Source organism: Pezoporus occidentalis, unplaced genomic scaffold (genome assembly GCF_034315485.1).
Source record: "Pezoporus occidentalis ecotype Australia unplaced genomic scaffold, CSIRO_AGI_Poc_V1 ctg93, whole genome shotgun sequence".
Classification (NCBI taxonomy): Eukaryota; Metazoa; Chordata; class Aves; order Psittaciformes; family Psittacidae; genus Pezoporus; species Pezoporus occidentalis.
Genome location: NW_026916294.1, coordinates 5633965 through 5656139, shown reverse-complemented (window position 1 = coordinate 5656139; position 22175 = coordinate 5633965). Strand labels below are relative to the sequence as shown.

General features: G+C 44.5%; 2 protein-coding genes across 6 annotated transcripts in view; both read left to right on the top strand.

The window, feature by feature from the left end:
• TOGARAM2 (TOG array regulator of axonemal microtubules 2) overlaps window positions 1–2016 on the top strand; it is a 41282-nt gene extending 39266 nt beyond the window's left edge. Inside the window, exon 7 of the mRNA XM_062605747.1 lies at window positions 1822–2016. Within this exon, the coding sequence (XP_062461731.1) occupies window positions 1822–1990 (169 nt within the window). The 3' untranslated portion in view covers window positions 1991–2016. The remainder of the gene's footprint in view (window positions 1–1821) is intronic.
• A 16061-nt stretch (window positions 2017–18077) lies between these two features.
• CLIP4 (CAP-Gly domain containing linker protein family member 4) overlaps window positions 18078–22175 on the top strand; it is a 53188-nt gene continuing 49090 nt past the window's right edge. For all 5 annotated transcript variants that reach the window (XM_062605744.1, XM_062605743.1, XM_062605737.1 and 2 more), the window contains exons 1-2: window positions 18078–18183; window positions 19366–19505. The gene's annotated coding sequence lies outside the window, so the exon portion shown is untranslated. The remainder of the gene's footprint in view (window positions 18184–19365; window positions 19506–22175) is intronic.

The window sequence follows — 22175 nt, the reverse complement described above, 5'->3', positions numbered from 1 at the left end:
TATATTTACATATTCATATTCTCAGTTCACGTTTGGAAGGTTTTTTTGTCACAACTATAGAGACCAAAAATTGCATTTTTCCACAAGAGAAAGCTTAGGCATTGCACAGTTTGCAAACAAGTACATTTGATGATGGATAAATGTCATCTCAGCATCTTTGAAATACAGCCAGCAGGTACCTCTAAAATAGTCAATCTTCATAATGCTTAGAAAATAGCAATATCCATAAACTGCTGCTTTCCCACTAGTACGCTAAAATGTATGTGCAATCAGCTGTCTGCTGTCTAGGATATTTGAAGTAAATGGAAACATGGGCACTGTGGGGTTTAGAAGGTCAGGTATCACTGTTCCCTAGTAGTTGCGCCCTGGGGACTTGCCCAAGCGCAGCAAGACTCGGTGGCTGGGGCTTGGTGCTCACTGAGGGCAGATGGAGGTGTTTCCTCAGAAGGTCACTGGGTGTCTCTGTCCTCAGTGCTCCGGGAAACAGGGAGGTGCTACAGGGAGGTACTCCTGGGATAGCAAGCCCTGCTGGGCACCACTGCCTCCCAGTGACCATGAGTTCTGTGGCACTCTGAATCTGCAGGCTGGCTGTGGCACCTGTATGAACAGGGGAGCTGGCTCTGTGTGTGCCATGTTTAGATTTACACAAGGAGCGGGTGCTCAGCTGTGGGTGTCTGGGGTATGGCTGGGTGCTGGGGCAAGCAACGAGCCAGAGAGCAGGGAAGTCTCTGGGTCAATGCCAGTCTGCAGCCCAGTGATTTTCTTGGCTGAGAGCTGGGGTTGGAGACTGCTTGGAGGTGGAGTGCCTCGGCCCGGGGTATGCAGTGCTGGTGTCTGACCATCTCTCTCTCTCTTACAGGAATCCCAGTGCCGGCCACTGCTCCGGACTCTCTAGAGTGTGGAGAGTTGTCAGAGCATGGAGATGACGAGGAAGCCAGACCCTTCCCTGATGCACAAAAGGGTCTGCTCGACACACTCACATGGCTCAGGAGTGATGACTGGTAAGAGAGCCCCATGTTCAGGCTTCCTTCTTCTCAGTGTAAAGGAAAAGTTAGAAATGTTTGTTATTTGAGTCTCTGAGCCCAGAGCCCAGATGTCCACAGGGAAGTAGTGAAACCACTCCAAAGCAGTCACAGTATAAAGATGAGAGGGCAGCCTTTTCTTTGCCTTGGTCCACAGCAGTGTTACAGCAACAGCCCACCCATACTGTTTCCTAGTTTTGCCTTCTGCTCCATGTAGCTGCAAGCGTAATGTTCAGGGAAGAGAGGAAATTGTGGAACAAGACGATTTGCTAGCTGAAGTCAGAAGCAGAATGGAAGTGGTCATGAGTTCATAGATGTGGTGGCCTCAGGTCACTGGCCCAGGTGGGACTGAGTAAGGATTTATCTGTGTTTCCAATGCTGGCAGCAGCAGCACCAGCATCAGACCTTCTGCACATGAGTCCCAGTAGCTCACAATACCAACCAGAGAGCAGTGTATCCCAGGGACATGATACAGGGAGGGTACAAGAAACAGAAACACAGCATAGTCTCCCAGCTTCTAGGAGGCAGCAACACAGGGACCTTGTGTGCCATGAATTTCAGAAAGGCTCTCTTGTTTCACGGCCACAAATTAACCGATTTACTCTGCAACCATCTCTTTGCCTTTTGGATTTATGTCTGCTTTTGTCCACCACGGCATTCTGTCACAACGAGTTCCATGATTTAATTAAGTTCTGTTTGAGAAGCACCTCCCTTTGTTTGACCTGACACCCTGGTAATTGCAGCTTTGTCATTTGGTGGTGTGAAAAGTCAGTGTTTTTTTGGTGAAACTGCCTTTCAGGGAGGAAAAGACCAAGGGGCTCTTCAGTGTCAGACGCCTGGCTATCTGCCACTCAGAAGTCCTTCTTAGGAGGCTTCATGGTGTTTCCTTGGCAGTCACCACAGAGGCAAGAATATTTTGTCTAACTGTGTCCCACGTGCATCATCCACGGGGCGTAGAGTACATATGAGCTTGTTCATTTGTGTGTGTGCTCAGTGTCTGCCTTCACTCTGAGTTTTAGGCCTCATTTTTCTAACAGCTGTGTGACCTGTCCGTAAGACCTGTCTGTCCATACAGCTGTGTTCACTGGTAGGTAGAACATCTGTCTTTCTCCTCCTTGAGCTTGGTGTCTTTCTGAGGCAGTGCACAAAACAGAAACTGAGACATTAATCAAGTGATTTGCCAGGTCCCAAGTCTCTGCCCAAGCTGTAATTAAACACTGCAGCTTTTGCTTCCCAGCTTCCTCCCACTTCATCCTCCTCCTCAGCTTCCTGGAGGATTGTCTGTAGGTGTTTTGTTTCCAGTGTTTCCTGATGGTGTCTTCTCCTCTTTACCTTCTGTGTGCTTTTTGATAATTTGCCCTTTCCATTGAGCTGTTGCCTCTGTGCGCCAGTGGAATTTTGCAGTGCAGCCCATGGGTGAGGGGTTTGCGTGGCAGTGGCTCACAGCTTCACCCTCTCATCTCTCAGTCATCAAAGAGGTCTGAACTAAAACTCCTGAATAATATCTGTGGCTGTATTTACAATTTGGCCCTTGTCTGTGGCCTGAACCAGCTGCTTGTCCTCTTACTACATGATTGCCAAATATATTCCATTCTGCCTTCCTTGCAGAAGACAGTAAGACTTAGCCCATGTCCATGAAAATCAGTTCTTCTATACAGTATTTCATGATGTTGGAGGCTTGAATACCCCTTCTGTTGAAGACTCCATTCTCTCTTTGAATCCTGAGACTTTTCTGTTTAGAGGTACAGGACTTAGATTCTGCTACTCTGAGATCAGGGTTAGCAGCAGCTGCCCTTTCTGTTTCACTTATCTGAGTTTTATATCATTTTCTGAGAAAATCTCCTCTCTTGTTCTACTAATTCATAACAGGCACAACCATGTCTGGCAGAAAGAGCCACTGGTCTGCGCTTCAAGTTATCTTTCAAATGGAGCACATGATTGTGACATGCTTCTTATTCCTTACCTTTGTGGGGGAGAGTCTTTTGGCAGCAGGGATCACTCCGGCACAGCACTGAATACTGTAAAACCCCACCATCTTGTGATCTCCAAGATCCTTGCGTGCCTTGAGTCCAGCAGCCTGGGTTCTCCTGAGGTGACAGAGCTGCAGATAGACTCTAGGTACTGCTGTGAATTAGTCTGTAGACTTGAGAGCTTGTGTTTCCTATTTCTTCATTGAGTGCTCAAACTTCATTACAAATTGTGCCTTTATAGTGTAAATGTAGACCTTGCCTTAATTTTCTGATTTGCTTTCAACAAAAGGGCCTAAAATCAAAGCAGGGTATGCTATGGGCTAAGGAGCACACTTTGTCTTAGGTGAAATAATATTTTTCAGGCCTGCAGTCTCATTGACATTGTACTGTAGAAGTGGACCTGAGGCCACTGAAGAAGTCAGTATCAGAGTTTTATTGTGTTGGTGGTCTTCTGCTCTTAGTGTGCTCTTATGTTGCACCTGGACACAGTGAGAAGTCTTGTTTTGTCCTGTGACACTTGTCTATGGGAACTGATTTTCCTTACAAGGTGATTCTTGCATCTCCCCTCATGACTTCCCCAGGTGAACAGCCCCCACTGGAAGGTTTCTCTCCTTGCTCTCAAGACTCTTGGAGAGCTCTTCAGGACCATGAAGAAGCATGTGGACCCTGAGTTGGATGAGGTTACTCAGGTCATGCTCCAGAGGATGGGGAACTGCAGCATGTCAATTCAGAAAGTAGCCAGTGACTGGGGATCACTGTGGGGAACATGACTCCTGCACAAGCAATTACTGCTCTCATGGTTGGTGAAATCCAGTATGTTGTTTTAGTGATCTGCTTCACCTTAACTTGTATGGGAGACAGAAGGGTAATAATGGGAGGGTAATTTCTCCTGCATCTGTTGGGAACTCAGTGACACTAGACTGTGATGAGCTTGCCTCCCTTCCTCATGACCTACTCCTGCCCTGCTATAGCCTGCTTGTTCTCACAGGCCGTCCACACTGCCTAGATGTGGTGAATGATGGGGAAGTGAAAGTCTCTGTAAAGGGTGGTAATACTGCCTTGTGGCTTTGCGGGAAGAGGAACAATGGCAATTCCAGCAGTGAGCACCCTTTGATATTTCTTAATGTTGACCACAGAGACGCTGGGAAAAAACATGCATCATCATTATACCATTAACTTATGACATAAGGAGGCTCATTGCTGGATTGCTGGGTCATGGAGCATTTGGGGTAGAAACCGTGGGGTGTGGCACAGCATGCACATCAGGCACAGCTCCTTCCGACTTCCAAGAGGAGTTTGTCTGTTGTGTCCTTAGATCTCTGCTTTCTAGTCAAATTTATGCTGCATCTTAGCCTTGAGGTGGTGAGTCACTTCATGGACACCTTCACAGGCCAAGTGCCATGGGTTAACTGAAGCAAATTCTTCAGTTAAAAAAAAAAGCCAGCATGAATTGTCTTCCATTTCCCTCTTTCTCAGAGTTAATTTTTTTACAGATATTGAGTATCAGCTAGTCCAGGGAGATGGAATTCCTCCTCTTCCTTGCAGGTAGTGCCTCTGGACAATGCCAGCATTGTGTTTATCTGAGGACAGAATCTTCCTCAGGTGTCCAACACTGCAGCGAGAACACATGCCTCCTTCTCCCAGCAATGACAGGGAGCACAATGGGGCTGAGACCTGTGCTTCTGGCCGTTGTTTTCCCTCTGCCCGAGTGTTTGTTCTCTTGTTTCCATTTACCACAACATCCTGGTGCAGAAGTGTGCAGCCGAACAGCTACTGACCACGATGAAGCAAACTGAAGGCCAGAAGCTCCTGTCTGGCACACATTACAGTGCTGAGGTGTTTGTTCGTACTGTGGTGAAACTTGCTGAGGATTGTCATCAGGACATAAGGTGATGATCTTCATTTCAGCTCCTAAAATATGAAAACTGTTGGACCATAAATGATAAAACCACAAAAGAGAGGAAAGTAAAGTCAATATTAAGAACATTACTTTGCAATGTGGGCAATGTTGTCTGGGGAGATGACTATACTGGGTAACATGAGGTTGTCCAGTAAAAAGAACCATTGCTGAATTCCTGTGACCTAAGTAATTCTTATATTGAGAATAGCTGAGTTCAGAATAGTAAAATAATTTTGTTTGGTTATTTGTCAATGTTTCCTATTAGCATAACTGTACCAAAAGACCAACAAACCCCTTTAATTTGGTTAGCAATGTTAATTCCCATGGATAGATGCCAAGAACACATGGGCAACTAGCTGCTCATTTGCATACCTGTAATACAGGATAATAAATAGGAAGCATGAGTGAGGTGATCTGTCCTGGCTTCTCCACAAGTAAGAAGGGTAAATTACTGTGTAATGGCAGCAAGACTGCAAATAAGCCCTGACAGCACATCAGGAGATATCTTTTGCTTGTCCCACTGGATTCTTTGATCCCACAGAAGCGTACCCACAGTGTAAGAGTGAAATTGTGTTTTCCTGTTGCCCTGGGTTCTCTTCTTGCCTCTTGTGTTCAGCTGACAGCATAGAGCAGTGATGACAAGTGGAGGTAAATCTCACTCTTTGCTGAATAGGTAATACTTTCTCATGAAGGTGTTGCACATAATGAGTTTAAAGTATCAGCTTATTCTATTAACACTCTTCCTTTGTTTATTCACAAAGACAGTAATAGTCTGTATTCCATTCTCTCTTTCCTGTGTTAGAAGTTATGGACAGAAGATGCTGAGTATATTCATGAGTCATCAAAAATTTGAGAAGTAGTTGAAACAGTCTGTTCTCTCACATGACTTGGGAGATGTTATGGCAACAATAAGGCATTAAGTAAATGCTTGGCAGGAGAAATGTCTCCTTTATGCAAGTACTGAGATTGTTCTTGTGAGATTAAACCTGCCTAATCTTTCTTTATCTCCTTCTTCTTCTGCTGAATCATTTTGCTCCTGGGAATGAACTGTTGATCTGCAGCCTGTTTATGTGTGGGCAATGAAGGAACTGGTGTCACTAGAAATAAAGTCTTTGGAACAGAAGAAGGAAGTAGTAATGCCAAGAAAATTGCCTATTATGCAAAAGATGCACAAGGCAATCATAATTAGTGCATGAATTGTCTGTATTCTGGGGATATTGCCCTACTGCATGCACTGTGTAGCTGGAAGAAGCTTTGTGATTTCAGCCGCAGTGGAAAACCATTGCATTCTGGTTTGCTTCCATCCTCATCCCTTTACTGCTTGAGAAAGACTATTCTCACCCTTATTCGGGAGCCACTGTTATCTTTGGAAAGAGGAGGAAGTTGGTTAGAGACAGATCTTCCTTCTCCTGCCAGCAGCTGTTTTTTTTTCCCTTTTCCAGAAGATGGTGCCTGTTAACATGGCTGTCAAGGGGACCTGCTCTAAGGAGTACTGCACAGCACAGTAAACTTCAGAAGTCTGCCTGTTAGCTAGGCAAATGGTCTGGGTCCTGGAGAAGTCAAAAGAGCCCTGCACTTCTCCAGATGCAGGTTCTGAGATCAAACAAAACTTGGATGCCCTCCAGTCCCAGTTCTGGCAAAATCAGAACTACCCTCAGTACTTGAGACCAGCCTATGAAAAGAGAGGCATCATGATTTCATACCTCTATACCAAAAATACTATTTTGCATTATTAAGATGGGATTTATTTAAAGATTTATAGTAGGTAAAGAGAAACAGCACATGATCTATCCTGTCCCCACCCAAACCTCTTCATAAAATACGGAAATCCTTTTAAGCAGCATGGGGTTGTGCAACCACTACAGTGAGTACAGGAAAGGAGTGAAATTGTGCTAGCAAGCACTGAGCGGACAGAAAGGATTCCATTCATCTTTTACATTGCTGGGTGCTTGTTCCCACATCCCTTCTTGAAACAAAGACATTTTAATCCAGCTGTCATGTTTGTTTTCTTAACAGATTTTCAGTGTTTTTGTCCTTAGGATTCAGGACTGCAACAAGAAAGTGAAGCAGCAGGTGCTGAAGGCACTGGCTTGGATGACATCCAAGCTCAGAGATGCCTTACATGCAGTGCTGGTGTCTCTGGTAGAAGCAGTGACTGAGAACGTGAACTCAAAGCACCCAGGGATTTATGCTGCAGCTGTGAAAGGACTGGAAGCCTTCATTGCTCAGCTAGGTAAGGCTGACCTGTGGCACAGCTTCTCCTCAACTGCGGCTTCTGCGCTTCAGAGTCAAGCGAACACTAAATCTGTTGATAGCTGTTGTTGTCTGTGGAAATATCCATCTGCTGCAAGAGGCTTAGGAAGTACTGCCTGTATTTTATCTGTCCCAGTCTGTTGTATCATGTGGAGGTGTGCAGCTGAATGTGTGCTGCTTATCACCTGAATCATGTCTGAGTTTTAATTCAAACGAGAGGAGATTACAGGCATTATTTTAATTTCCTGCCAGAAATGCATAGGGAAGTGACTAGCACCTGCCATGACTGTTTTTGTCCCTTCTTCCTGGGAAACTATGTGTTTCATTTTTATAGAATTGGACTTCCAAATGTGCATGCTGCTAATATTACATCCACTAAAACAAGATGAGAGGAATGTGCTTTTTCCTCATGGTCAAAAAGGTGGTGAAGGCTCTTTCTTCTTGCTGGGTTTTGTCCCATGCTGTGGCAGGGGCAGCTCCCTCAGCAGAGTTGCCTGGCCCTTTCTGACCTCAATATGAAAAGCTTTGACCTCGGTTTCTCATTTTGCAATTTTAGGTAGTCGTTTAGCTCTGTAATGCCCAAATGCAGTTATTGTTTTGAATTCAAATATTGAGACTTTGAATTTAATAAGAGTGTTATGAAATACAGATGAAGGCTGCAATGCTTGTTCCATAGTCAGCCTGGAGGTCTCCATGTATTTGGGGTTAGAAATGCCTTGGCTCCCTTCTTTGAGATAGGTAAGGAGAGAAAGGTAAGGAGATCATCATTGTCTCCTTTTCTGGATGCTTGAGCATGGAGTCACAGGTATGCCTCTTGATGTAAAATATGTACCTGCACTATGGAGAGGATGAGGTCCCGATCTGAGCTGTGTCCTGAACCATATGGCCCACTGCAGTTTGTGCAGCAGGTCTTCTGCTGCCTAGCAGGTCCTACTGAAGTTCTCAGGGATCCTCCAGGGATCCTGGAGGCACTTGCCCTGCACAGTGCATCTCCAGCCCATCCCTTATGGCTGTCCGAAAGCTATGTGTTAGCATGCTGTGGACTGGCAAATATAGTGGCAGGTTCCTTCATCAGTAATACTACAGAAGTCCATGTTGGTGTCTTTACATGTTATAAAAACAGCTTTTAACAGCTACTTTTTGATCAGTGCATTTGGATTTACTCCCTTTTGATCTGGTCTAGGAACTGACTATATGCGTGTGGGTGGTATGTGTTTCTTAAAAGCATATGGAGATACTGTCCTGAAGTTAGGTCCTTGCTTCCCCTTACCCACCACAGGTTTCAGTTTGCCGTAATTTGGAGGCAGTAACCTAAAAATAAGGGAGTCAGAAAAGCAGAAATATAAGGATGGGCATAAAGCAGAATGGGATTATATTAAGGTTTGTGTTCTCTCACCTCAGTTTTATGGTTGATATGAATGATTCACAACAATGAGTACAAGGACAGACAACTGGGTGGCTCTCTAGGTAAAAAATGGGGGTGGTAGGGTTGGCTAAAGCCAGGGGACACAGTTGAAAACCAGATCCAAGTCTGTAACAAGCATGGTTCTCTGTGCCTCTTAGGTTATTCTTACCCACTTATTCTAGAAGCTGGATCCACCTGGATGATCCATCTGCAACCAGTTAAGGTCTACCACAGAAAAGCAAGCTCCTCATAAAGTGTTTGGGTTCTGTGGCAAGTTTGAAAATCACTTGTGTCATTTTTGCTGTAGATCCAAGGACCTGAATTCCTGTGGACTGTAGCTGGTGAGCTGGTTAACCAGAAGCTGTGGTTTGGTGAAGTCCTTATGCACCAGTTCCCAGGTAGGCTTTGATGTTTACCAGCATTTCCTCAAAGCCTGAGGAGCCTTTGGGTTGGTGCTGCTTACCTGCTGTGGTACAAAAGCAGCTGAACAATAAATCCTGGAGTACAACTTTGCTAGAATTCAGGGACAAAGGGATTTTTGGAAGTTGTCTGGGCCCAATTTAATTCTCAAATTAATTACTTTGCTGTTGATGGTAAGGGATTCTGGCCCATCAGAGCTTCTTCAGAACAGCTTCCTGGAGGGCTCTACATTATAGGTATTAGCTGATTCTGTCTATTTTCTACCTTTCTTCTTTGTTTTCTTTTTTTTTTTTTAAAAGGGAATTTATGATTTGCCAAGTTCATTTCTGTAGCATAAACTGGTCTAAATCCAGCTGTAAATGATGGCTTGTTCCACATGTTGTTCTGCATGGGGCAAGATTTCTATAGTCAATAACAACATAGCCAAGGTCTGCTGTAAATTCCCTTGCCACACAGATTTATATCAGCTGTGAAAATGCAGCACTGGGGGAATATACCAGGAAAATTTAGTGTTGAAGAGACAGGTCTTAAAGGGGAGTTAACAACTTTCTCCACATCCGCTGCTTTGAGAACCCAGTACATTTGCTGACCCTCTCCTGATCGTTAAGTGGGGAGAAGGGTATGAGAGCTGTACTGCTCTTTGCCCTTACCTGTTTTCTGTTGTGCCTGGGAGAAGGTTAGGGAAAAGTTACAGAACCCTGCTAACAGAGGATGTGCTAAGCAGATCCCTTCAGGGTTTTCTATGGAGCTTTCTGTCATTCCCCTCTCACCAATTCTGAGAGATCACTGTAAATTTTCCATGCCGGCAGATGTCAGAACAGGAGCAAGGCACATCTGTGTCTCATCACACTGACTTTACTCAGAGACAGGTCCAAGCAGACAAGGTGGGATATATTTCTTGTGGTTCTGCTCAGTTTGATTTTTTTTTTTTTTGATATTTGCAAAAATTCAGACAGGCAACTCATAAATATTGCAAAATTCAACTCCTAGCACTTCAGTGGGGGAAGGCAGGCTCTACTGCAAAATGCAGGAATGAAACCTTCCCATATGCTTTAAAACTGTCTGCCTTTACAATTTAAAATCAAGTGGCAAATGACAAGCCCCTCCCGACCTCTAGAGGATTGTGCAACCCTCTTAGTTTAGAGTAAGTGAACAAAGTGTCTTGCCCCATTGCTCCACTGAGTTTAATAGCTAAGAGCCCAGCCATTGCTCTGAGATTCTGTTTTGACAAGCCTCATATTCCAAGTTTTATGCGAGACTTCCTCATATGTCACCTTTAATGATCCATGCAAAAATGCAAGCTGGTTAGAAAAGTCTTGCTCACTCAATGTAAAAACAAACAAAAAACCCTCCCCCCCCCCGAAAAAGACCCAAAACAAAATAAACCCCATCCTTGAGGCCAAAATTCTTCCTACAGACTAAGTTGTTTTCAAATAACGCCTGATTCATTTATTTAGCTTAACCTTGACATTGGCTTGGATGTCCCAGTTGAAGGCCACACACATTCATTAGCTGTGACCTGAGACCCTAATTCCACTGGAGGGAACTACCTTGTAGATGGGGGCAAATCAGCAAATCAAGCCAGACTGCAATTGGACCAAGACGTAGATCTTGGTGTACTCTGACATTTGTCTTACCCTGTCCTCTGCCATGAAAGAAGTGCCCTTCAGATGTCCAGTGCCTCATGCCAGGCTGGGGAGTCAGGCCAGCAGTGCCAGTAGCTCCCAGAGGAACCAGCCCTCTGCAAGAAGGGAAGGGGAATTGCCCCGTAGGTGTTCGTGTAGCAAAGAGGAGACCACAGTGAAAATGAGAACATGGAGAAGCAGATTGTTCTACTCATATGGCAAGTGCTGGACTGTTCATCCTGTGGCCCTCTGGTTTAGCTGATATGTAGTGCAGAGAATTAAAGTTGGGTGAGTAACAGTTGAACTGCTTACCACCTTGCTTCCAACAGCCATTAAAATCTGCTCTGTCTTTAGGTCTCTTGAGGCAGTTAAAGTAATGGCTGTGTAAATTTGTTACTGACTCAAGCTTTACTCTTCTGAAATGCACAGGGCATTTGAAACCCTTAAATTGAAAGGTGAATAGTGCCTATACACTTAAACCATACAAACAGTTCCCCCTCACCCACCCCAAACCCAAGCATTCCCCTGAAAATCTGTGTAGGTACCGATACTAATGATGCAGTGATATTTTGTGCTCCTTCGAGATACCCGGATCTCAGGGTGGGTTTTTTTTTCAAAGCAGCAGCTGTAAGATAGCTCTCTGGGGAGGAACAGCAAGTGTGAAACAGTGTCTGCCAATACTTCAAGAGTGTGAGGCAAAAAGTCAAGTGTCTGTTGAAAAAGGTGAATGAGAATTGCACAGTTACCAAAGCAGAAGCGTAATGAGGATAGCAGGATCAGTTCTTTACTGCATGCTTGCAAGAGGATCATTAGGGACTTCCTTTTTTGTATCTACTTAAAACCACTTTGGGATTTCTCTCTGTAGTGGTTCACGAAGAAGTAGGTTGCCTGCTTTACTGATGCCACTCCTGGTGACACTGTGAGAGGTATTGTAGCGCATCCCACGCACATTCTGCCTCCAAGAGAAGCTTTGCTTGGTTTATCAAAGCAGTAAGACTGGAGGCTTGCAGACCAATCCAGGCAACAGTTCATAAATTAAAACAAGACCCAAATCAACAACAGGCAACACAGGAAAAACTCAAATACATGTGACAGTCAGGTATTGGGAAATCAGTTTGTATTCCAGTTTTTCTGACAAACCAACCAAAGAGACTGCTAAGAGCCCTGAGAAGCGGATGGTGTTGGCAGTGAGCAGTAATTCTGTCTTTTATAAGAGTAACATGGAGTCTGTCCATAATTGCCAACAGATAATGTAAAGATTTAGCAGCAGCTTATCCTTAAAGTGTGAATAAATATGCGGACTTTTGAGGCTTCTCACCCTTTTCCTTAGGGGAGGGCGAAGTTCACTTCTGCAAAGCTCTGGGACACAAAATCTTTTCACTGCTTACATGTGATTTCAATTTTGAGGGCCCTGGTGTGAAATGTTTAACACAGCTCCTTCTACCGCAGTCACTTTTGGATTTACACATGTGAAATGAGAGGTTTTCTTTTTGAATTTAAAATCCTTGCAAGAAAGCTTGAAGGAAAGAAGAAAAGGTCTGGCAGAAATTGATTTCACAAAATGCAGTTCCCTCTTCCCTTTCTCCCCCAGCCCCTTCCCCTTTTTTTCCTGATAACCTCAGAAGACTGAGCATAGATTAATGTTTCTCTTTCAGATAACACATTGCTGCTGCAGACACTTGCCCAGTGAGTGTGTTACCTCAGCGACCACGCTCTGCTGGATGTCACAGAATATCTCTCAGGTATTGCCCACTTCAGCTAATCTCCACTTCTAAGTCTGAAAGTCTTCAGAGGGAATATTCAAGAAGGAATGCCTCTGAATAGACAGGGCAGTAACTGATAAAGACCAGAAGGTCCTGAGCTTGACCCTCCTGCAAAATACACTTAATAGGCGTATTTGGCAGGGCTCTGCCTGGCTGCTGCAGAGGCATGCAGTGTGTGAGATGAAGATGGCGCTCGAGCTCCAGCACTGAGCACTCACTGGGGCATTTCAGCCCACCTCCAGCAAAAAGCCGGGCTAAAAATACCCTGGCTGGCTCTGCTCTTTGAAGGGCAGTACAGTAAAGATCCTGGAGGTCTGTAAGAGGTGCCTTTTCTGGAGCAAAAGGTTATCCTTTAGAAAAAATACGTGGCAATTGGTATTGTGAAAATCTGACTGTTTTGTCATTGCAGGATTCTTTTTTTCCCATGAATCTTGTTTTCCCATTGGGGCAGAACCCTATAGAGCCTGGGGGTGATTGTGTAGGTGAAAACTCAACACCCGTATTATCGGCAAGGATTTTGTGCAAGACAGGATTTGGGGGCTGTGGGGCTGAAGTGGGGCCACTGAGGCAGCCTGCCTGTGTTGCAGTAATGACATTGGACTCTGAACATTGCAGGACGTGCAAACAGTCTATTTTTATATCAGTGATGTCCAACATGCTGCAAATGCAGCTGATAATTGATTTATAATAGTAGCTTACAATGTCAATGATAGCCAAGGACTGGAAAAAAATAATATATACTACAGGAGACTATTCATAGCCTTGCTTTAATTAGGGTAAATCCACTGCTAATTACACCAGCATCTTTTAATCCAAGGTTTCATAAATTTTTCTTCTTCATTATGAATCTCAGACAAGTATTTTTAGCCACAGCAAATGTAAAAGAGCCTTTAAAGAAATTTCAATAAAGTAAATCCCCAGAAACATAGAATTTAGTTTTACAGTTATTTTTATATCTTTTTCATATAAAGCATTTGAACATAAATTGGGGCTACGAGAGAGAGCAGATGTTATCTCAGGGATTTTAGTGGCAATTGACAGCTCTTTCTCTTTGGAAGTTCTGTGGTAAGTGCTGTGTTTAATAGCATTTAAACTCAAATGAACTTCAGTTTTACAATAGGTACCATAACCCTTTTCCTGCTTACCAGAATTGGTTTTAGGTACTTTCAGGAGCTGTTTAAATGTTGATGACTGATGCTAGATTAACAGGATAGAGAAAATGAAGGTCCTTCCATTATAGAATAGGAAATAGTTAATTCATAACATTTCCACTGAATAAAAATAAGAACTCTTTCTCCAGACCATTTCAGCTTTTGATCTCAGCAAAATCTGTGATACAGGGAGCCTATTGTAGTAGCTTTTTGTTAGTATAGTTTGGCTCTGGAAATGAGCTAAGAGCAACATTCTCAGAGAGAATGAGAGGGAACACTTGGGTTTTGGTTACATTTCAGCCAGTGTAAGATTTTTCTATCTCTATTCCCCTGTTTCAGGGAACATTGTGAAGATAAATGCCATAAAAATTGAGAGATGCTCAAATGCCATAGCAATGGAGCCTGGGGAATTATCTAAGACATCCTGAAGTTTCAAACAGCTGTTTGTTAGGAACCACCAAGTATGAGGGAAAAAAAAGCTCAAATGAGACCCTTCTGCCAAAGACCTGACTTAATCACTGATGTTTCCATTGTCAAGCAGCACACATGTTTTGTGGGCTGGAGTTTTAAGGGGTAGTTTAATATTGCCATTTCTTATGTGCCGCTGAGCAAAGGGAACTGCAAGATTAGACCTTGGGCATTTCTCACAAAAAAAGTAACCATCCTTTTTATTAGGAATCTTTCAGTGACTTCTCTGCACTGCATTTCAAAAGCTCCAGCAGCTGGTTTAGACAACTTCTTAACAGAAATAAATAGTGATTTGACATTTTTGTCTTAGCAATGCAGAAATGGATAGTGAAATGATTTACAAAATACGTGTGATTCACTTTGCTAAGTCTGTCGTGGAATCAATGCCTCTTATTTGGGCAAATGGAGATCCTCAGAGGTTGGTTGTTATGTTCAGTGGATGCTCAGCCACTGTTGCCTGTTTCTGGTTTATCAGACTCTGTGTGCTTGCTGATACTAGCCAGAAAAGGCTTCCAAGCACCAAAGATAAAGGTAGATTCTTGTTTGCATTAAGGTTGTTAAGAAGTCTGTCTCTCTTGCCTGGCAGTGCTTGTGGCATCTGTTTATCCACAGAAACCCCAAACCATCAAGCGCCACTCCCTGTCTGTGCTCTGGTTCCTCCTGGGAAACGGAGCTCTGCCTGTTCAATATGGCAGTCTCTGGGCTGTGGTCACAGTATCACAGTATCACAGTATGCTGGAGATTGGAAGGGACCTCAAAAGATCATCTAGTCCAATCCCCCTGCCAGAGCAGGAACAGCTAGATAGCGTTACACAGGAATGTGTCCAGGCGGGCTTTGAATGTCTCCAGGGAAGGAGACTCCACAACCTCCCTGGGCAGCCTGTTCCAGTGTTCCGTCACCCTCACTGAGAAGAAGTTTCTTCTCAAGTTTAAGTGGAACCTCTTGTGTTCCAGTTTGCACCCATTACCCCTTGTCCTATCATTGTTTGCCACTGAGTAGAGCCTGGCTCCATCCTCGTGACACTCCCCCTTTATATATTTATAGACACTTATAAGGTCACCCCTCAGTCTCCTCTTCTCCAAACTATAGAGACCCAGCTCCCTCAGTCTTTCCTCATAAGGGAGATGCTCCACTCCCTTAATCATCTTGGTTGCCCTGCGCTGGACTCTCTCCAGCAGCTCCCTGTCCTTCTTGAACTGAGGGGCCCAGAACTGGACACAATATTCCAGATGGGGTCTCACCAGGGCAGAGTAGAGGGGAAGGAGGACCTCTCTCAACCTACTAACCACCGCCCTTCTAATACATCCCAGGATGCCATTGGCCTTCTTAGCCACAAGGGCACAGTGTTGGCTCATGGTCATCCTGTCGTCCACTAGGACCCCCAGGTCCCTCTCCCCTACACTGCTCTCTAGCAGGTCGTTCCCCAACCTATACTGGAACCTGGGGTTGTTCCTGCCCAGATGCAGGACTCTACACTTTCCCTTGTTATATTTCATCCCGTTATTCCCTGCCCAACTCTCCAGCCTGTCCAGGTCTCGCTGGATGGCAGCACAGCCTTCTGGCGTGTCAGCCACTCCTCCCAGCTTAGTGTCATCAGCAAACTTGCTGATAGTACACTCAATTCCCTCATCTAAATCATTGATGAATATATTAAATAATACAGGTCCCAGTACTGACCCTTGAGGCACTCCACTAGTTACAGGCCTCCAACTAGACTCAGCCCCATAGACTACAACTCTCTGGCTTCTCTCCTTCAGCCAGTTCGCAGTCCACCTCACTACCTGGTCATCCAGTCCACACTTCCTCAATTTAGCCGTGAGGATGCTGTGGGAGACTGTGTCAAAGGCTTTGCTGAAGTCAAGGTAGACCACATCCACCGCTCTGCCATCATCCATCCACCGTGTTATTTCCTCATAAAAGGCTAAGAGATTGGTCAAACATGATTTCCCCCTGGTGAAGCCATGTTGACTGCCCCTCATAACCCTCTTATCCTTGATATGCTTTAAGATGGCACCAAGGACAAGGTGTTCCATCACTTTCCCAGGGATGGAGGTGAGGCTGACCGGTCTATAGTTACCCGGGTCCTCCTTCTTGCCCTTTTTGAAGACCGGAGTGACATTTGCCTTCCTCCAGTCCTCAGGCACCTCTCCCGTTTCCCAGGACTTGGTAAAGATGATGGTGAGCGGTCTAGCAATGACTTCCGCCAGTTCCCTCAGCACCCGCGGGTGCATCCCATCTGGACCCATGGATTTATGGACGGCCAGATTGCTCAACTGATCTCTAACCCATTCCTCATCGACTAAGGCAAGTCGCTCCGTCGACCTGACTTCATCTAAGGTCTCAGGGGTATAGGGCTCTTCAGGACTGCCTGCAGCAGAGTAGACAGAGACAAAGAAGGCATTCAGTAACTCTGCCATCTCTGCATCTTCTGTCACCAGGGCACCCATCCCGTTCATCAGTGGGCCTACATTGCCTCTGGTGTTAGTTTTGTCTGCCATGTACTTGAAAAAGCTCTTTTTGCTGTCCTTGACCCTTCTTGCCAGGTTTAATTCTAAGGAAGCCTTAGTCCTCCTAGCTGCCTTCCTACATCCCCTAGCAGCAGCCTTATATTCCTCCCAAGTGGCCAGCCCCTCCTTCCATGACCTGTAAACTCTCCTCTTCCACTTGAGCATACCCAGCAATTCCCTATTTAGCCACACAGGTCTCTTGGCCCTCTTCCTTGACTTCCTACGTGTCGGGATGCTCTGATCTTGAGCACGGAAAAAGCAGTCCTTGAATGTCAACCAACTATCTTGGGCCCCTTTTCCTTCAAGCAGCCTTGCCCATGGGATTTCCCCTAGCACCAAGTTTGCAACGAGCCTCCACCAAGTGCTGGGCTCCAGGCTGCAGGAGTATGCTGCCATGCAGCCCCAGCACGTGGTGAAAACCCTCTGGGACATTTTGGACCTTAACACCAGGTGAAGGCTTGATGTGCACCAGGAAGGTGATGGAGAGGTTCTGAGTGGGAGTGGTGGAGGCAAAGGTGGACATGGCAGTGGCATTCGTGTCATTCTACGTGACTGAAGAACGGATTTGCCTTACCCAGTATATAGGTACAGATTTATGAACCATGTTTTGATGCTGGCTTTTAAAAAACAAAAAACAAGTTAAATTTTTATATTGTGAGCTCACGTTCACTGAGAAGCCTGCATAGATACCAAAAACCCCCCAAACCAAACCCATGTCTAAATGCAATTTGTAATTGTGGAAAGGAAAACAATATATTTATATACATACTTGCAAAGTAGTAGGCATATGTATATTTTTATATATGTTTACTTAGAAAGTAAGAGAAGGGCTTTGAAAGTATTGAGGCTGTAGGATTAGATGGCTTGGCTTAGGAAGCAGAGAATGAGAGAGCAGGACCTGCTGGCCCAGAGGTGTGGTGGGGTTATCAGAGGATATGCAGTGCACTGTATGTACCAGTGTATGCCATATGTGCCAAGCTACAGGGTGACCTGTTTACAAGTCTCTAGTAGCTGCTGGTGCAATTTACCTTTCTGAGTTTATAGTTACAGATTTCCATAGCACGTTTTGATTTTGGCTTTAAAAAAAATCAATAATAATAAAGTACTTTTCAATATTTTTATATCCTGAGCTCATGTTTGCTGAGAAGCTTGCATAAGTACCAACAAAATAAAACCCCTGTTGTGTAAATTCAGTTGGTAACTGTGGAAAATAATGTATTTATAGACATACTTAGAAAATAATAGGTGAATAAAGCGTTGCCTACCAGTACTAGTTTGTGTCTCGGTGTTTGAGGTTTTTTAACTCTTGAGCTGAAACACTTTCCCCATGAGAGGGCCTCTCCAACCACAGGGAGAGCAAGTTTAGCTGAAGGTGTGACTGCAGTTGACAAGCAGAGGGTTAATTCAAGGTAATGGTTAAATCAGCTCAGGTGAGCTCTCTTGCCACAGGCTTGCACAGGTGAATGTCTCAAAAGTTGTTAAGAAGCTACTAAGGGGTTTGGGTGATACAGACAACAGGCATAGCAGTGTTGGATCTTTCTCCAGTATTGGTAAGAATATTTAATCTTCCTAACTTTTTTTTTTGGTTATAGCTTGATGACAGAAATCTCACCAGAGAGGAGGCTGCAAGCTGCCCTTGCAGGGCCAGCATAATGAATGGGATTATTGCATTTAATGTGCAGCTGCTAACCCACAGAGGTTAGTACAGCAAAAGAAATGTATGGCCATTTTGTCCATTGGCTTACTCTTAGCCTACATCCTGCCAGTGCCCCAGGACAGACCCTGACTGGCAGAGATGGTTCCTCTTGCTTGCTGAATGGAAAAGTTGTCATCAAGGGAAGGTGGGGGATAAAATGTAACATGGATTCTGCCACACAGGAGCGAAGAAAGCTTATGTTTCCCTGACGAGCAGGGAGAGAGTGGTCTTGTGCCACCTTCCTGTGCTAAGGGTCGTTAGAGCTCTGGAGTTACATAAGCAGAAACACTGGTGCCAGGTACTCTGAATCCAGTCTGCAAAATTAATCATCTCCTCAAATGGGCATTTCTTCTCACCAAGAGACAAAGCATGTACCTGGTGGCATGGTTTGTCTGCTCTTCAGGGTTTGCTTGTGCTGTGCAGATGTGTTAGCTGGACCCTGAATCTTCTTGGAGGTGCAGCCTCAAACCCCTGCAGGGATGTAAATGCACGAGCTTGGCAGTGCCAAGAAGAGTTTGGGGATGGGATGGAAAAATTAATCGCAAATAGGGACAGTGGCCAGGGAGGCAGGATAAGGAAGGAAGAATGGGGCCAAAGTACAGTGGGGAGGCTGAAGGCTCCTGTTGTAAACAGTATTGATGCTGCCTCATGGTGCTGCTGTGAGAGGTGGAGCAGAGAAGTAAAGAATGCACTTGAAGGGAACTGTTGTGGGAGAGATGCAGCTGGGTCATGGAGTGTAATAAAGAGATTCTGGCAGAATTTGCTCTTGCCCAGTGTAGAGGTGGGTTTGGAGCCAGGTGCTGAATTCTTCCTCTGCAGCAGAGGGAGGGGGGCTGCATGGAGGTGGCTGTTTTCATCCATGATAAGTAGTGGTGATGGCAATATTAGTGGTTGCATTGCTACCAAATCTCTGACAGCTGACACTGAATCCTGATACTTTCATACTGCCTTTGATGCAGGCAGAAGTGAGAATGGTTGACCTGAACCTTTAAGTAACTTTGGCAACAAACAGCCCCTCTGTGTTGTTTCAAGAAGGGAGATTGGTCATACTAGTAAGATGACTTTCCTAGGGATAGAATTGTGCCAGTATTAGGATCTCTATTGTTTTACCTGCTGTATTATTCTGGCAGTTTTTTGTTGTCGGTATCACCCAGGACAAACCAAATATGCTTCTGCTTCCCCAGGGAACAGCTGCCCTCCAGCTAAGCCAGCCTGATGGCCCTGGTAGGAGCAGGACCTCTGCAGCCGTGGGACCTCCCTGCACAGCCTGGCAGTTGCTGTTTTTTCATTCTCCAGAGATCCTGCAGTGATACTCCATTTAGAGGTAATGGTAACAGCGTGCCCCTCTTCTGGTCCTGCCCAGGCCTGACAGTAGTTCCTGTTGCACAGCTGTAGAAAGCTGCTTTTTCCAAACTTAGAGATTGCTCTTGTCCAGTAAGTGCTGGCCTAAAATACTCCTCAGTGCAACTCCAGTGAGGCTTCAGTATGGTCCTCCATATTTTTCCTCACAAGCCCTCTTCTCCTTTTCGCCTTTTGCCATTACTTCTTTGTGTTGTTTGCTGCTGATACTGATTATTTGTCATTACAATGGTGTCATTTACGCACACGTTTGAGGGGCAACATACCCAAAGGTCCTGTATAGATTAAAGTTGTCTTACTAGATGTATTCTGTGCTTAACATAGACATGAACAAAGAAAACTTGGCCTAAATTCCAAAGCTTCATTCTTTGGCAATCTGAGTCCATTCTGGCTCATAGCTGTCTCCAGTTGTGATTTTATATATAAGGAGGGGAAACATGAGAAAAGTTTCACTGCTTTTGAAAAGCCATGTATATGTCTATTTATCCAGGACAGCAGGCAAGTAGTGTTGTTTGTAACTTGTTTGCAGAAGGATGAGTTGACTGTGAGGCCAATGACAGGTGAGAAGGGATTCTCAAATCTATTTATACTGCAGCCTGGGTGCCAGTCAGCCCAGAGCTATGTGATAATTTATTGCTGTGGCCAGTGCTTACCAGCATAATGAATTCCTGCATAGCTGGAACAAGCACTTCTGGGTTCAGCTCTGACTCTTGGTGGACTGCATGATCATTGGCATTGCTGCCTTTCAAGGGACTAAACAGTTTCATTTCATAATAATCTGAATCTTTTAAACTTAAATTTTCATTTGCCACTGCTATTATTCCTCCACCTTAGGGAAAAACACTTGTTACTCCTCTGCTTTAGGGAAAAACATTTTGCAGACTGGTGCAAACTGTAAAACTCTGCTGTTTTGGCAGCAGAGTATGTGTAGTTGCCAGTTTCTAATGCAAGTGAAGAAAATGCATGTGTGATGCATTCAGGAGGCTTTCTGAAGGAAAAAAAAAACACTTCATGTGGCCATGTGTGTTTGCTGAGCTATGGATCTAACTGTGGGTTAGTAAAGCCCAGGCAGAGCAGCACGTTGCAGGGAAGAACAGTTCCATGAGCTTACAGGGTTGCCATGGCAACAGTGAAAGTGTCCTTTTGGATTTTCCAACATTTACCTAATTTTGAAGAAAAAAAGTAGGGAAATAAATTACATATTTACCTGCCTCTGCATCCCCATATTGCCTCAAATCTCTTTAAAGGATCATAGTAAAGGCAGTGAAACTTTGTACCTGCCTGTACCCCCGCTGTTTGGAGGTCCTTAAAGTCATTGCTCTTTCCTATGAGAACCATTTATCAGACTTCAAACAGGCGTGGATGATGCATGGTCCTCCTGATGCTTTGGAGTACTGTCAGTGCTTGGCTTACTCAACTAAATATAGCTTGCATCTTGGCTCAGTTGTGTGCAAATTTAGGAGGAAAAGGAAATCTGAGATGGAAAACTTAAGATAACAGGCTATGAAGCCCTGGCTGACAACAGGATACTGCTTCATTCTGTGCTCCACCCCTCTGCAATGAGACTCCACTGCAGTGAGTGCACTCTGATTTTAACGCATAGGACAAACTCCCTGCCCTGTGCTTCAGGTAGCTGTGGTTGTACATAGAAGCTCTACTGAACTGAGTACAAAATTGCCAGGTAGGTCAAGCTTAGGGCAGGGGAGGGGGGGGAAGCACAGCTGACCTGTGCTCTGGTCTGTCAGTGTCCAGGTGGGATCTTACAGCCTAAAAGCCATTATTTGCTTAATGGAAATGCAACCTAGATTAACTGATCTCCCAGTAAAACACAGAACAAGAGAAGCTTGTGCTGGGGTGGGAAAAAGGCAGCAAGTTTCTTACAGCAAGGGGCACTAATTAGGGTACTAAGGAAGGAATCAAGAACGTAACACTGGGCTAAGGTTTAAGATGATTGCACACAGAATTGTAAGAAAGATCAAACTCATACCTTGCATATAAAAACTCTGATTTATTTACATCAGGTAAAAAATAAATCTTAAAGCTGAATATGGTCTTATAAAACAATTGTGTTCCATAAATGTTGTATTCATTCATGAAAAATGGAAATGTTGTCCAAAAAAACCTGTAATACGTTAAAAAATTTATTTTTTTTTCCAAAAAGTGATGAGCCAAACCATCATTTCCTGTATGCTACAGTTACTCTTAATCTCATATTTGCAATACCTTATTTGCAGGAGTCCTACACATTAACTGTACTGAAGAGAATCAGTTTGCTATACATAGTCATGAGTTCGCGTTACAAACTTGTAGATCACTCCCAAAGAAGTTCTGTTTCTTGAATACAGTGCTCAGTTTGCTGCAGCATCATTAGGGCAGCATCAGAATCCTTCATCAGCTTCAGTGTTTAGGTGGGGTTGTTTCTGCAATAAGCCTCCTGACAACCATGGCCTCAGTGGTAGAGATGCTATGTTAGGATGCCAGCTCATGTACCACATCCTGAAGGGAGCCTGGAGAAAGATACTTTGTCTTACTCCATATCCAGCTAGCACACATGTGGGAAGGCTTCCAGCTTGACTGCTGGAAGCCTTGCACCACAGAATTTGGTGCTTGTGGATACAAATAAATACTTCATTAC